At 44.3% G+C, this 15,182-nt stretch overlaps 1 protein-coding gene across 1 annotated transcript; it reads right to left on the bottom strand.

The window, feature by feature from the left end:
• Positions 1–269: 269 nt before the first annotated feature.
• Positions 270–14,335, bottom strand: rgma (repulsive guidance molecule BMP co-receptor a). Its single transcript, XM_030096396.1, has 4 exons — positions 14,322–14,335; positions 7,891–8,006; positions 5,835–6,352; positions 270–2,823 (listed from the first exon to the last, which is right to left on the bottom strand). The coding sequence occupies exons 1-4, from the start codon at positions 14,333–14,335 to the stop codon at positions 2,119–2,121; spliced, it is 1,353 nt and encodes a 450-aa protein (XP_029952256.1). The 3' UTR covers positions 270–2,118.
• Positions 14,336–15,182: the final 847 nt, after the last annotated feature.

Here is a 15,182-nt window from a genome sequence, read left to right as displayed (position 1 = left end):
GTGTGGGACCACATTTGATTTACATACAACAGTTTGATCTTTCTGGCATTTTCCCATTCAGCTATTTTTCTTTTTTTAATTTCTTTAAACAATTACAAGTCAAACAAAAAATAAGAGCTAAATGAAAAAAAAGAACATAAAGTGCTTTAGACTCAAAAACATGAGCATCCCAGAACATTATTCCTTTATTCTCTCTCTCTCTCTTTTCATGAGTCATGTGACCTTAATCAGTCACGTTTTCTAAACGTTTCTGGTTCTGTGTTGCTCACGTTTTTGCAAGAAAGAGTCCCTTTTCAAATAAAAAGTTCACATTCACCGAAACAACTCATGTACAAAAAACTGGAGTGATAAATTCAAAAACACAACTAGTATTATACAAATTCAAACTCAACAATGCACCAAACGTATGTACAATCTCACATTACACATTTTCCAACTGTATACTGCAAAACACACAATACAAATTACATCTATTAACACAAGATTCAATGTTACAATCATGTTTGTTAGGCTTTTTTTTTTTCTCTCTTTTAAGTTATTGTTGTCAAACTGCACCAATACATATTGTGACTAGCAGGAGTCAGGCCTGCCCAAATACTTCAGTGTAAAGGATAAATGACCATCGAACCGAGCCCCGGTAGCGACCGTATCTACAGGGATGGTTTGCGCACGAACAGATCCGGCAGCTGAGAGCCAAGAGTTCAGACGGATAAGCGCGATCGTGAAATGCAAGAAAAGTAGAAGTGAGACTGCAGAAAGTGAAACCGAGCCTGCTGGTACAGTACGGGTTACTGCAGCGCCTCAGATTCACCCGCAAAACGCGCGTTATGTACAGTTAACAACCCCTTTTGAATGCAGACGGCTGGAAGACCGAAGGTGAGAAGTCAGTCGCGGTGGAGATGTTGGCACATGGGCTTGTTCTTTGGCAACGACTGAAGCCATGAAATCAGGTCTGCAGACATGTGCTTATCGTTTGCTCGCTGGACCGCGGCCGGGTCAGCGCGCTGCCCGTCCTCAGAGACGAAACGGACTCCAGCCGACGTCTTTATAGCTAGTACAAACAGCATCGACGGCAATGACTCGAGCTTTGAATTCACAGAATGGTCTCAGGGTTGGCTGACTGGACCGGCTGATCAGTGATCTGTAAACGCACCGGGTACCCTTTAGGAAGTTTGTTCTTTTGCTCTGTTGTTGGCTACATTCACATAACAAACACTGTGTGATCTACATGTCCGCTCCGACAAAAGGGAGGAAAGGATTGTATGATCCTGAAAGTGACGGATAGATGAAAAGAGATTATTTTAAATCGGTTCCTTTTTTTAGAATCTGCTCCTGGCTGATGGAGCTCATTCAAACTGGCTGGAATAGCTTCTTCTGTTCTCGTTCTGATTGCAACACTGAACATTTCTCCTCCTGGAGGTTCGTTATCTCCTCTCTGGAAACGTTATGCACCCACAAACACTAAATTAACCACAGATTCTGAATTCTGCACACATATTGCAACGACACACACACACACACACACGCGCACACACAGTAACAATATGACCCTTTAATCTCCACAGCAGACAACTGGAGACGCTGCTCTGACATCCTTTTGGCTGAGTGTTTCCTCCAAAAAGGCTCAGGCTTTTCCAGAGCTGGAAACTAATCAAACATAGAGCTGCTCTTGGCCTAAGGTTAACAAAAGCCCCTGTCAGGTCCTCTCGCTTCGCCACATGAGCCACAGAAAGCTTCACTGGCTTGGCACCAATGGGGGGGTTCAGGGGGGAGGAAGGGGGGGGGATCAGCGAACTCCTCTTTCTGCAAAAGATCATCTTGTCCGGCTTCCCATCGGCATGCCGCCCTGATGAGAATGTGGGATTTAATCCCAGGTGGATATCCTGAGCTCCCGGGGGGGGCAGCTGGGGGGGGGCGGGGCTCTGTCACTGCTGCTCCCTTCAGAGGAAAAGTCCCACCAACCAGCTAAATACGTGCGATGATAGGCGGGAGAAGGGAGAGTGGGGAGCTCCTCTGATTAGACCGACGATCAGGGGAGCCGGCATACGACACACTCAAACACTCACTGACACACACACACACACACACACACACCATGAGGATACCGTTGTGAAGAGACTATAGGTGAACTGTGCAACACTCACGCCACAACACGACGGCTAGCAGGTTGAGGAGAAGGACGGGGAGTAAATCTCTGCCCCGCGGCGCCGCGCCGCCCAGTAAGGAGTCGTTGTCGAAGATGTGATGTCTTTTGCTGTTGGAGTGGAGCGTTTTTACATCCTCGAAGGCGTAGTAGGCCGCCATGGTGAAGTTTATGTCTCCGGAGGAGATGAGGTCGAACACGCACGACTGAAAGTACACGTCCTCCACCGGGAGGCGCTCTTTGCACTTGGCCCTCGCCGACTGCTTGGTGAAGCCGCCGCCGCCGCCGCCGCTCCTGCTCCGGCCCGAGCCGTGGGCTTCGGCCGCCCGGGCCCTGACGCTCCGGAAGTTGATGCGCTGGTTGACGGGGCAGCCGTGGAGACACAGGTACAGGTCCTGGTCGTCGTCCTCCTCCACCGAGTTCACCACCTCCTCGGGCATCCGCACGGCGAAGGTCAGGTAGCGGCCCACCTGCCGCACCACGATGGTGGTGCCGATGTACTTGGCCTGGATCTCCACGTGCTGCCCGGGAACCTTCTCCACCACGCGCAGGGTGTTGGCGCCGTGCCGGTCCCCTCCGTTCTTGGAGCCGTCGGCGAACGCGGCCGGCAGCTCGTCCGTCTCGGCGTGGTACGTCTTCTGGTCCACGCACTCCTGGAAGTTCTTGAAGATGATTGTCAGCTGCGGAAGAACAGACGGAGAACGAGAGTTTATTCTGGGCTTCCTGAGCGGCGCGGCTACAAACTCAAGGTTTATCAGCAGATTTTAATTAAGTGTCACGTTTGTCACCTGGAGCTGCGAGATAAAGAGTCCCTTTGAAAGACTGTTTGCTGTGCATCAGAGTGAATCAGATTTACTCATCGTTTTGAGAAAGCTCCACGGAGCGCAGAGCCACATGCAGCTACTATCAAAGCGTGTGATTGGCTGAAACTTCTGAAGCAGAATCCCAAACATCCAATCAACACCATCAAGCTATAAAACGAAGAGCAATGAGTCCAGTGACGGACGCTGTGGACCCTCCAGAGTCCTGAGCCCAGATAGATCACCCAGAAGACATCTGGAGTTACAGAAGCAGTGGTCGCACCAAATATTGACGACAAACTTTTGACAGTCCCTTGTTTTGTTCTGTTTTTTTTTTTTTTCACACACTTGTCTCTAACTTTTCCAAAGTCCTGCATTTTGAACTCCAGTAAACGTAAACATCCGAATTAAAAGCGAAAGTGCTCGAACATTTGCATGAAGCACAACTTTGTGCAGTGTGTGCCATCGACCCCGGCGTCTCACTTAAGTGTCACATTTCAGGGCTGGCTCAACACTGGGGAGGCCAAGGTAAACGCCCTCAAAAAACACGAGTCCCGGCCATGTAAAATCAGGCCTCAGTCTGCAGACACAAAGACGAGCCATTCATAGCAGTGAAAAACCTGCCCGTGAACCCCCAAAACTATGCTCCAGGGAGTGGCGCCGGGCCAGGACGGAGCGATATACTCTGCGGCTAATTAAGTGAGTCTTGCTCAGGACTCTGTAAGCTTGGTTTCATCGGGACACCAATGAGCCATTGTCTGATGCCGGGACAGCCGGGGGACTCTGATGGCTGCCTGCTTGAGACGTTGACATGGAAGGGGGGGATACTCCATCAGCTTGACAATTCATTTGTTGCACCAGCTCTTTTACCCGTCAGCAAACAGTTTCCACCTACATCGACTTGTTTTGTCCCTGCTTCGTTTCTTAAAACGTTTAATGAAAGCAAACAAAAGGAGAAAAAAAAAAACCCGATGGAGCATTATCGCTCCATCGGTACAAAGATGGAAATAGGCAGACAGTGTTATTTGCTGTGGGGAGAGCAGCGTACCCATGCAGAGCTGCGCTAATGCAGATCCTTTACCAGAAGGGCCTTGTTTGCACAGGTGGCACAGGCTGCCGCTTTGTTTTCTCTTTGTCCGGAGTCACAATCTTTTTAAAAAGCTGTCTCATTTGCTTCCAAGAATAGCAGAATAAAAATGTAATTATGTTAAAAGCTTAAAAAAAAGACCACAAACGCTTAATAGAGCATCATTACGGGCCTTGATTACAGAAAATTGCAGTTTGGACAAATGTGATTAAGGACAAAGTCCTCTTATACCTCGGTGGAGAATCATGAGAGAAGTACTCAGACGGAGTGAAGGAGGTTCACATCCATTCCTGCTGAAACGCTGCCAAATGTGGGCCAGCTCAAGCTGATGGCCTCCAGTTTACTGCAAGCCATTTCTGAGGCTGACATCCAAACTAACCGGTGCACCATTAAACAAAACACAAATAATGACACTGCTGACGGAGAGAAATCTCTCGTACGGCTCACGCAGAAACACCATTTACCGTGTTCCGCCAGCGCCGAGCTCTAAGTAGGCCAAACATCAGGCTGAGCTCGCATGAAAATGGAGTCCCATATTAACATTTGACGAAGCACTGCTGTTTTAATACTAACATATCATTTATAAGGCTTATCAAGATCTCTGCGATCGGCGCTGGGCTCAGCTTCTTGATCTGTTATGATGGAACCGGTCCAAACACTAACCAGAATCCAGGGTCTGACAGAGAGGCGGCCCTGCAGCGGCTCTCACCGTCAGGCCGCAGAAAATCAGAGACGTGCAGATACAGTTACACCAGCGGCGTCAGACTCTGCTGCAGCTCGACAGCCACCGACCCGGTGCTGCAGACGCCGGCGGAGGAGCCAAAACCCGGCCAGCACGAAACAAGGAATGTGACAGAGAATTTCTTTTTTTTTTTTTTAAATTACTTGTAGTCAACGTCACAAAATTAGCAAAGCTTGCCAGTCACGGTGTTTTTCCTAATCCTTCGTAAGGAAAATTACCATATTTGGTTACAAGTCATTTCACTCCTTTTATTTTCAGTTAAGCGATGAATTAAATAGCAAAAACCGAAAACGTGGAAAAAGTAAGAGTGGATTTTCTGAATGTGAAAAAAATTACATCAAAATGTTTGCTTTCAATGTCTTAAACTGACACAAACACTGTTTTCGATGATTTCATTTAAAAAACGTGAAGAAATTGTAGCACCATATTATTCATACAACAGGTGACAACAGTAGAGACATGTTTATCAACTTTCGACCTAATAACACATGATATAGTATGACAGAAGGACTAAATATTGTATGGTGATGTGTTAACACTACTATCTCACCACTTAAAGAAATGCAATGAGAATACTTAGTAAACTTTTAAAAGTATTGGTTAAGATTAAAGTTTTCCACTTTTAGGCTGTAGATGACATTTCTGTCGATATTATTGCAAAATGGAAAAAAAAAAAAACCTCCTCTTGATTTATTGATTAAGACTCCATCGGCCAAGACGATACAATCTGTTGCTTAATAAGTAAATGAAACAATCAGTCTTGAAACCATCTGAAGAAGGAAGAATCCCAAGTGTAGCTTCCTTCTTGTTCCAGTATGATAACATTTTACTACCATTGTAAAAACAAGAGTTATCCATTAAACCTCTCATGACAAGGACACCTGGATGTTTTACTTTAAGGCTGTAAAAAAGAAAGGGGCAATGACTTCAATGGGAGCTATAAATTTATATATCTAGCTGTGTTTCATAACTACTATGTTTTGAAAGAGCAAACTGTGAATGGACGAATGTGAAGCCGAGGCCGTCCTGTAATCACATGAATACGGTGGCAGAGGCGTTTACCTTGCTCGTGGCGGTGGCTACAGACCCTGGCACCACCGGGGTGTTGGTCACCTGGACGGACAGGTATTTGTTGTGGATGAGCGGCCAGGCTCCCTCCACCCGGCACGTCTGGAAGTCGTCGCCGAACGTCCGGAGGTGCGGGTCCCCGAAGAAGCCGCAGTGGGTGTAGTTCGGAGGCGCCGTGTTCCGCGGAAGACTGCGTTCGTAGTGGCACACCTCCGGCCCGTCGGAGCGCTCCTGGCTGTCGGTGAGGACCGGCGGGGGCGGAGGGGGCAGCGGGGTCCGGGCCCGCGGCTGCGACGTGGGCCCCTCCTTGGAGCAGTTGTGCTGGCCCATGAGGTCCTCGATGCCATGCTGGGCGGAGTGGTACGTCAGGTCACCCCTGCAGGTGCGGGCGGTCCGGCGCACGCAGCTGTTGTACGCGCGCAGCGCCGTGCAGAAATCCTCCTCCGGTCCAGAGTTTGAGGTGGAGGCCCAAAAGTCAGAGTTGCACTTGAGGATCTTGCACTGCAGGCTCACTGTTGGGGAGAAACGAGACACAGTCTGAACACAAGAAACCAAGCGAGACACAAGCTGCTCCTGATTGTTCAAAACCACTGGTTTTTACTGAACCGAGTCTAAAACAACAATTACAAATATAACCATATAATAGCTGCAAACTTGGGTCCAAATCTTGGTCAGATTAACCTGGATCTAAGGTAACTTCGGTCTGTTTAACTGATAGAAGTGCTTCCCTTTCATATCGGCCTGCTTCTACCTTAAGTTCAAGAAGAAAAAAAAAAGAAGCCATAATAGATCCTAATCTCCTAACATTTACTGATAATCTACTCTGGCAAAGACTGTTTTCTCCAACTTTGATGCCACATCCGGCTAACTCCGAACACAATTGTTCTTCAAACATATCTCAGGATGCTCTGTTGCGACGCAATGTTTGCGTAGGATCACCTTGAACTAATAAAGTGTTTATCTGAATGGGCTGTGAGAAGTTTCCCCCAGTGTCTCCAAGAAGGGAGGGAGGGAGGGAGGGAGGGAGGGAAATCGTATCAACTTTGAAGTCACATTATAAAACATATTTCTCTTTAGGGGGGGGAAAAAAAATGAAACGCTTCAGTGCTGTTCTCTCCCAGCCCCCACAGCCTGTCTCTGCACTTACCACACATTTGATAGACGGCAATAAACTCATCTGGTTCTCACCTATCAGCACACTATCGCCCTGTTGTTTGACTGTAGGTGTGCAGAGTGAGCTCTCGGAAGGTGTCACCATCGAAACAGTGAGCCGCCGCAGCCACTGTGCTGTCAAACGAGGCATTAAATCTACTGAAACGTAGAAGGTTGCCGCTGCTGCGGTGCAAGTTCATGTAACCAAGGTGGAAGGCTGGGAGAAAAACAGACTTTCACAGGGCTAATGTGGAATAGTGAAGCGTGACCCCCCCATCCCCCAATCAAAGCAAGAGGAAAGTCTCAGCAGCAGCAAGAAGAGCTCAAAATCAGGGATATTTCATCTAATAGATCAGATTAACTCAGAAAGCTGCAACACTCTTCATTTTCAGTTGATCCTTTTCACATTTTCTCTTTTATAACCGCTGTGGCACTGAGTTTAATGGACTTCATTACCAGAGGGGCCAGAGTTTGTACTCAAGTGAAAGTGCTGTTTGAAGTAAAAGTGCTTTTCACATCAAACTCAAGCAAACGTATCAAAACAAACAAAAGCCTAATCTAAGCACTGAAGCGCTGGCACTTTTTAATTAAAATGTAACTTTTAATCTCCCCACCTGGATCTTTAAAGCAGGTTTTGCGAACGATAATTAAATGTTAATAAAGCAGAATTTATTTAAAAGTTTAAACAAAACTTGTTGGCGACTGATTGAAAAGTTTGAAGAGTATTTAAGAGTGCGATCTTATTTCGATTACATGTAGTGAATAGTAATCTCGTGTATTTGTAACTTCCTCCTCTCAGACTTTACGCACTTCTCAGGTCCACAAGTGTCAGAACTTAACTGCTTTACTGTGATTTTTAAAAAGCTTCAGCTCTCATTGATAAGGAAATGTGTCTTACCGGAGGGGAAGAGCGAGAAAAACAGGGCCAGGACTCTGCACACTTCAAGCGCCGAGGGTCTCCCTCTCTCCCCCATAACCATCCATCCAGCTCGGAGTCGCACTTCGCTCCTCTCCCTGCTCACAAACGACAGCGGCGGGGGAGAAGAGTTAGCTCCGGTCGGCCAGTCCGGCTCGGAAAAAGTCCCAGAAAGAGGCGTGGAGTCCGTCCCGTCGTCTCATGTCGCCGCCGCCTCGCGGAGGAGCTGGTTTGTTTAGCTTAGCGCGTGCCGTGCAGCAGCGTCTCGTCCCGCCGACAGGGCGAAGGAAGAGCTCCGGGCTCGAGGCTCCCAGGCTGCCTTTTTAGGGCGCGAGGAGGAGGAGCGCCGCGGCCGAGCAGGGGAGGCCAATCACGGCGGCATGTTCTGCTCTTAAACCTCCTCCTCCTCCTCCTCTTCCTCCTCCTCCACCTCAATGCGCAGACTTTATTCTACAACCCTCCACAAAACCAGATACAGAGGTGTCAAACGTCAGGCCCGCGGGCTAAAACAGGCCCGCAAGCGCCTCCAAAAAACCAAAAAACATTTACTTTGTAACAGTAATAAGAAGACATTGAAGACAACACAACACTGAAATCCCGAAGACATAACATTTTCATGTGAAAATATTTTCATTGCATCTGAAAATGTGTGTCAAAGTAAAACTTGTTGAAAATTCTCCGAACAAAACACAACTTTTCTGAAAAACTGCTACTGCGCATGTGTTAGTAAACGGTTGTTCTGCACATACACATGATAACAGCAATGGCGGCCTACAGAGAGGCATGACTTCTAGTCCATATTTCCCTTGGGCTTGGTGGTTTTATAGATGAGTCACTGATAGTAGCAATCCAACTTCATTGACTGTCCATAAAAGTGTGAGTGTGTGTGTGTGTGTGTGTGTGTGTGTGTGTGTGTGTGTGTGTGTGTGTGTGTGTGTGTGTGTGTGTGTGTGTGTGTGTGTGTGTGTGTGTGTGTGTACTGGCCATTGTTGAGTTTATAGCATGTTGTTCTCTGTGTGCGTGGTTTCATTTCAAAATCAAATAGCACCAACTCATGGCCGGACATGCCAACTGCATGGTTTAAAACATGTCTGCCAATGACATCGGCTGAAAATGACGTCATTTTCCAAAAGTTATTGTGTGACTATTTTATCAGTCCATCACACTCAGTGTGGACTTGGACTGTATATGACCCCTGAACTGATACGAGTTTGACACCATTAAGACAAGAGATCCATTGTTAAGATCGAGGCAATGATCAGAGGTGGAAGTAATCGATTACAAACACTCCTTAGGATCCTTCTAACTGTTCCAAGTATGGGATTTTGCTCATACTCAAGTGAACTTTCCATTATGTTATATACTTCATCTTCAAACATTCTGATGTGCTTGTTTGTAGCCAATAAGTTCAGAAGTTTCAGCTTCAGATGTACCTCAATTCATTATGGTGTCATTTTTGTCTACTTTGAATAGTTGGACTTTATTTTACTTGAAACAGATGCTTACATCACTGTAACTGAGTATTTTGTAATATAATTTTACTCACTTCAGTACTTGGAGATTGTGAATATATTCTTACAATTTTGGATAACTGCTCAAACTCTTTAATTTGCACTTTCAGAAGTAATGCGTTTCTGTAACATCTAGTAATCTAAAACTGTTAAGAAATTTAAATAATTTCTGTACACTGAGAATTTGGTTTGAACATACAGTTGATATTGATGAATTAAACAAAAAAAAAAACAAAACAACAACAATGGTGCTGTATGAAATGCATGCTCACTGTGCACTCCTTTATGTACTCCTTTACCAGGAGAGAACAAAGAACCTTTTTAGAGGGGGCACAGGGGCACCAAGAGCTGAACATGGGAAGGAGAACCCAAAAGTGACACCAGTGTAGTCTTCCTCTTGGTTTACACTGGTTCCAGCATCCACTTCTTCTTGAAAGAGTTCTAAACTTCCTATTCAAGGTATTTTCATGTTTGAGTTTTATTTCATTTTAAGAATATAAATGGAAAAAGGCTGCTTCACACCAGGATTGGCATCGGTTAGAATTAATGGGACACAGCAAGCAATGAGATCACGTGAAGTAGGGGGATAACTAGTGCTGTAATATCCTCTAAATTCAAACTTTAAAGTTTTCCTTGAGTTGTGGCACAGATAATACATATGAATCGTGAAATGAAAAAAATATATAGTTTGACATTTCTGACTACAGCATATCATTGGAACAGTTGATTCTTGAGCAGATGTGCTAATTCATGTGTATTTGGCTAGCAGTGCTGGGCAAGTTACTTAAAAAAGTAGTTATAGTTGCTACAATTGCAGTTAATCGTTGCTTCTTCAAAAAAGTAACTGAGTTAGGAACCGAGTTTTAAAAGTCACTAATTAGTCTCTAAATTAGGCTTTAAATGGGCGAGGGCAGGACCCATATGAAGCTGGGATTGGCTCCAGCCCCCCATGACCCTGAAAAGGACAAGCAACCAGGAAAATGAATGAATGAATGAATAATTACTTGGCAAAATAGCTATTGTGTTACTTGAAATTTTTTTTTTTAAATATCCCAAATAATTTGGAGCCCCTCATAATGGAACTTTAAGATGCATGTTCAGTTATTTATTACAAAACTGAATATATGATTAATGAAATCAAAGGACACTTGACAGAATAAATTACAAACAGGAAGTGCTACATTAATCTAAATTATTTAAATGTTGCTGTATGATAATATGAGACAAAATGCCAGACAAATGTAACTGTAGATAGGATCTCTACATTAAATGACATATCAGATGTATGTCAGTAAATGTCTGTCCTTCCATTTAAATGCTGCCTTAGAATGACCAGGCTGCTCTATGGCTGGAGCTCTGTCACGTCACGTGACGTACTCTGCACCAATACGGTTCCTTCTTTCTGTACACAAACCTCATGCCTCATATAACCTCGTCTAATTTTCAGGATTGACTGAATGCTCCAGCCCTAATTGTTTTGTTGACCAGATGTCAAACATAATTTGAAAAATTCCCACCATAGTTTCGAAGACTCTGAGCCGAGCAGCTCGTATGTGGTTCATCGTTATCGTGCTAACCAAGCAGCATCCATCGCTTATGTTTAATACTGCGGAACAACTCAATATTTGGGGCTAATTTGCTGAGAATGAATCACTTGTCATCGAACAAGTTCATTGACAAAAGACTAAGTTGACTAATAGTTCCAACTTAGTGTAATATCGAGTATAGATACTGTGTGATAAGTGAAGGCAGACAAAACAGGTGTTGAAGGGCTGTAAGATCCTTTAGTGTCGACAATATAACCGTTTCAGTGGAAACACACTGCTCGTAACCACCACTGTGCTCCAATGCATAAACAGAAACAGCTTTAGTCAAACTTTTGGAGAAGTCAAGAGCTCACAAATTAGGAATACCCAAAGGCAATAGCGCTCATAAATGTGTGCTAGATGCAAAAAAAAAATTGCAATATTCATTTACTATTCATCTCTACTGTATGAACTGTACTTGTCGTCATGTTTAAATAATCATTTCAGGTTCTTAATTACAGCCATGATTATCATATTGACTTCTATTGTGACAGCAGTTGCATGATGTGAACTCATTGTCAGCTTATTAGATTTAAATAATAGATTAGTTTTATGGAAAAACACTGAAATTTGAGGCCACATGTTTTAATGAAGTCTGCAATCAACATATAGCGCAGTCCATTGAAGGCATTGTGGAGATAGTTTACTCAGTAACCTTGTAAAACAACTTCAAGCCATAGATTAAACCACCCCAAGAAATGAAGGCATAAACGAATCAACACTGACAAAGGCAGATACATTAACACTCCAGTGAATGAATGAAAAGTGCCAGGAGCGCGTTCCCTTTCCACTGCGCTGTACATTTTCCTCCCACGCATAAAATAAGCATTTCATGCATGTTTGTTTAATGGATTTTAACACACATTGCACAAACGAGCAGAACACCACCTCTTAATGACACCAACACACACCCTCTTTTGACTGGATCACAATAGCACAGATGACACACTGCCGGTGTGTTTCACTGCCATTTCGACCAGAACGCCACTCTAATGGCAGCCTGCTCAGGTTATAGCTGGCAGCATACAGTATTTTTCCATAGTGTGGTGAATGTCTTTGTGGTTGCTGTCCTTCTCGTGGGTGATGGATACGTTCACGCACAATGAGGTCTGAGCCTACACATGTTTTCAACAAGGGTGGCCCCTGTGTAGACTCACTCCCAAACTCTTAATACGCCAGCCTTTCACATCTGAAATGAATGAGCGCGGCTGAAAGGTATAAGCTGCTCGGTGAAATGTTTTGATGAATGTTGGAATATTTGGGGGATTGCATGGCAGGGATATTATTATGGCTGCAGCAAAAACCCCGAAATGAAAATGTCCTGTAACACTTGGAAGGCTTTGATGCTGATATCTTTATCAGGTGTTAGTGTTTTGGTGGGTGGGAAAACCTCAAAATCAATGCGTCAGATGTGAAAAACAGATGGTGTGCATGGCTCGTGGACCAAATGGATTCACCTGTTGCTGTTACTGTGCAGACAAATGAGCATTGTTCATCATCATTTCCTCTCAACATTATTGGTTTTTTTTACAATATAAACCAAGCTGAACAATGAATGATGGTGAGAACAATTAAGCTTGTTCAAGTGAAGCAATCTCATTAATATTGTAGATTAAATGACAATTGGCATTAATAAATAATTTTTACAAAATGCATTCAAGTGCATAGAGACAAGGAGACCAATACTGACTGTTCTTTTTCCTATGCACCAGTGATGGATGAATTCAGGTTCCACATGCATTTCTTTGTTAGAAGCGTCCCTATTTATTCCTGATTCTGAATGAGGAGAATGTAATTATTCCAATTAGCACAGCCTATTAATAGATTAGAATAAGTATCAGATGATAATAGATTTAATTAGAAATTCATCAAGGAAGAAAAGGCCTGACTCAGTGTCTCAGCTCAGTTAAAAGGATCACATTTGATTTTGAACTATTTGAAGCAGACAGGCTTTTATAGTTTTTTTTTTTCGTCCATTATGTTATAGATTTAGTGGTTCATCATTTGCTCACAGTCTAATTTTGATTGGTAATGTAGCATCTAAGACATTTTCTCTGCAGATGCCTTCATAATCGAGCATTAAATTCTCTACATGTCATTTAGACTCACACAGTGATCAGCACATTATCAGGGTTCATTTAGTCTGACTGAATTACTGACGAACCATTTATGAAGGTATTCACAAAATCAAAAGGATCTTCCAGCTTGACCACAGTCAGACAAAACATCTATAAATAAATGGAAAATATATATAAAAAAATATTTTTGGAGCTGTTTCACACATGGTATATTTAGGAAGACGATGATATTTCTCTGAAGGAGGGTCGAGACACTGCTCTACTGTAACTAACCTCTGTTACATGTTCGAGTTAATTTGACCCAATTAAACATCAGCTGGTGCAGAACAATCTATTGATCATCGACTCATTCAAAGGATCAGCCCGCCTCCGCGTTCAGACATGACTTCTGTAAATTAGCATTAAATGGAGACATCCGGAGCAGCCTGCCCTCCACGTACAATACAGGTGGAGGCAACACAATATAACAATACAACATCTCCATAAATCCACTACACCACGTTTTACAGTGTGTTGCTCTAAATCTGTCAAATCACCTGTCAAGGCGGGTCGCAATGCTCCGGCTTCAACATTTCCACATATATGAGAATATTAGTCACATCTACTACTCCTGTCTGTCTTTAAGCGTAAAGACTGTATACAGTCTTCATTTATCATCTCCTGATCGTTTCACATGCAGACGGCCACGGGGACCGAGCCTGCTTTCCAACAGATGGCGCTTGTTATGAGCTCCGATATGGACGCTGGAGTCATGACACAGGCGCACATGGCATCATGAGGACAACCAAACCTGTCATTAAACTGCGGCTTTATGGACAGCTCGCTTATTGCTCTAATTACAGCTGTCACACAAGATCGGATTTAAAAGGTGAAAATCTGCACACAGTCCGGGCATTTGTCCTGTTGCACAGCTCCTGTGATCATCCCTGTTTTTTCAAAATTATTTATTATCATTTATAAACAGATTCAAGTCTCAGTTGTGCTGTTTGAAAAGGAGATGTGTCTAATAAACCCGGACTGATTTTCTTAATCAAACTCTAATCCAGGAGGTTTTATTAGGAATACAAGGAAAGTGAATGCAGGTTTCTGTAATGACCGGCTGCTGCTGAGTAATTGGTGACATAAAAACAGGAATTTGGCTTTCCAGGGCGATAGTTAAGAAGACAGATCAACACACAAGACTGATGCATTAAAAAAAACAAATGATTTAACTGAAAATAAGTGGAGACAAAACCCACCTTGGCGGCTGCATGAGCTCTCCTCTCTGGAGTCCTGCAGGAACCGGAGCGAGAGGGAAGCGCACTCCCCCCTCCAAAAAAAAAAAAAAAAAAAAAAAAAAAAATCTCCCTCTTCAAAGCAAGAAAACCAAAAAAAAAAAAAAAAAACACACGTCCAGTGTCACAGTAATCCCAAATCAAAGCCACTGGGCAGCTTAGTGAGCGTGAACCCCGGCCGTCCGTGCATGGTGTCCTCCGATCGGCTGGTCCGAGCCAAAGTGCGTCCCTGTCCCTTCTCCTCGGAGTTGCTTCTCATTCGCGCAGCCGGCGGACTCGGAGCTCCGCTGCCGTCGCCTCAACTCGTAAAGCAGACATTACGAGAGATTAAGTCCAGTAATTGGCCTCATCCGCGCGCGGGATCCAAATTGTTAGTTATGCCCGACGTCGAGAAAAGGGGGTAGGAAGAAGAAGAAAACAGCCCTGAGGGGGGGAAGCTGCGCCGAGCCGAGCCGAGCCGAGCCGCTGTGTGGATGTTGTGAAATGGGTAGTTAGAAAGTGTGAGAGAGACAATGATCGGCTCTGCATGACGCCGCATGGGAGCCCCCCCATCGCAGACCCCCCCACCACCGCCACCACCCCTCCTCCTCCATGTTTCTACTCTGATGGAGAACAGGTCACGAGCTGCACCCAAAAACAAGCAGAGGAATTAACTTTCTCCTCATTTTCTCTCTTTATGATTCTTGCAAGTGAAACTGAAGCCATGCACGCACTGCCGTCAAATAAATGAAATGTTTTTTTTATTGCCCCATTTCCATCCTCACTGTCAATTAATGTGGTATTACTTCAGGTTTCAGTACATTCCTCTAAAAAAAAATCATGTCA

This window comes from Salarias fasciatus, chromosome 7, assembly GCF_902148845.1.
Source record: "Salarias fasciatus chromosome 7, fSalaFa1.1, whole genome shotgun sequence".
NCBI lineage: Eukaryota > Metazoa > Chordata > Actinopteri > Blenniiformes > Blenniidae > Salarias > Salarias fasciatus.
This window is presented reverse-complemented; position numbering and strand designations above follow the sequence as displayed.

Bases quoted from the DNA above. Each gene is read 5' to 3' on its own strand.
- rgma (XM_030096396.1), bottom strand. The intron at 6,353-7,890 runs GTAAGACACATT...TCTCCCCAACAG, and splicing joins TTTCTCGCTCTTCCCCTCCG to TGAGCCTGCAGTGCAAGATC. The intron at 2,824-5,834 runs GTAAACGCCTCT...GTTCTTCCGCAG, and splicing joins TAGCCACCGCCACGAGCAAG to CTGACAATCATCTTCAAGAA.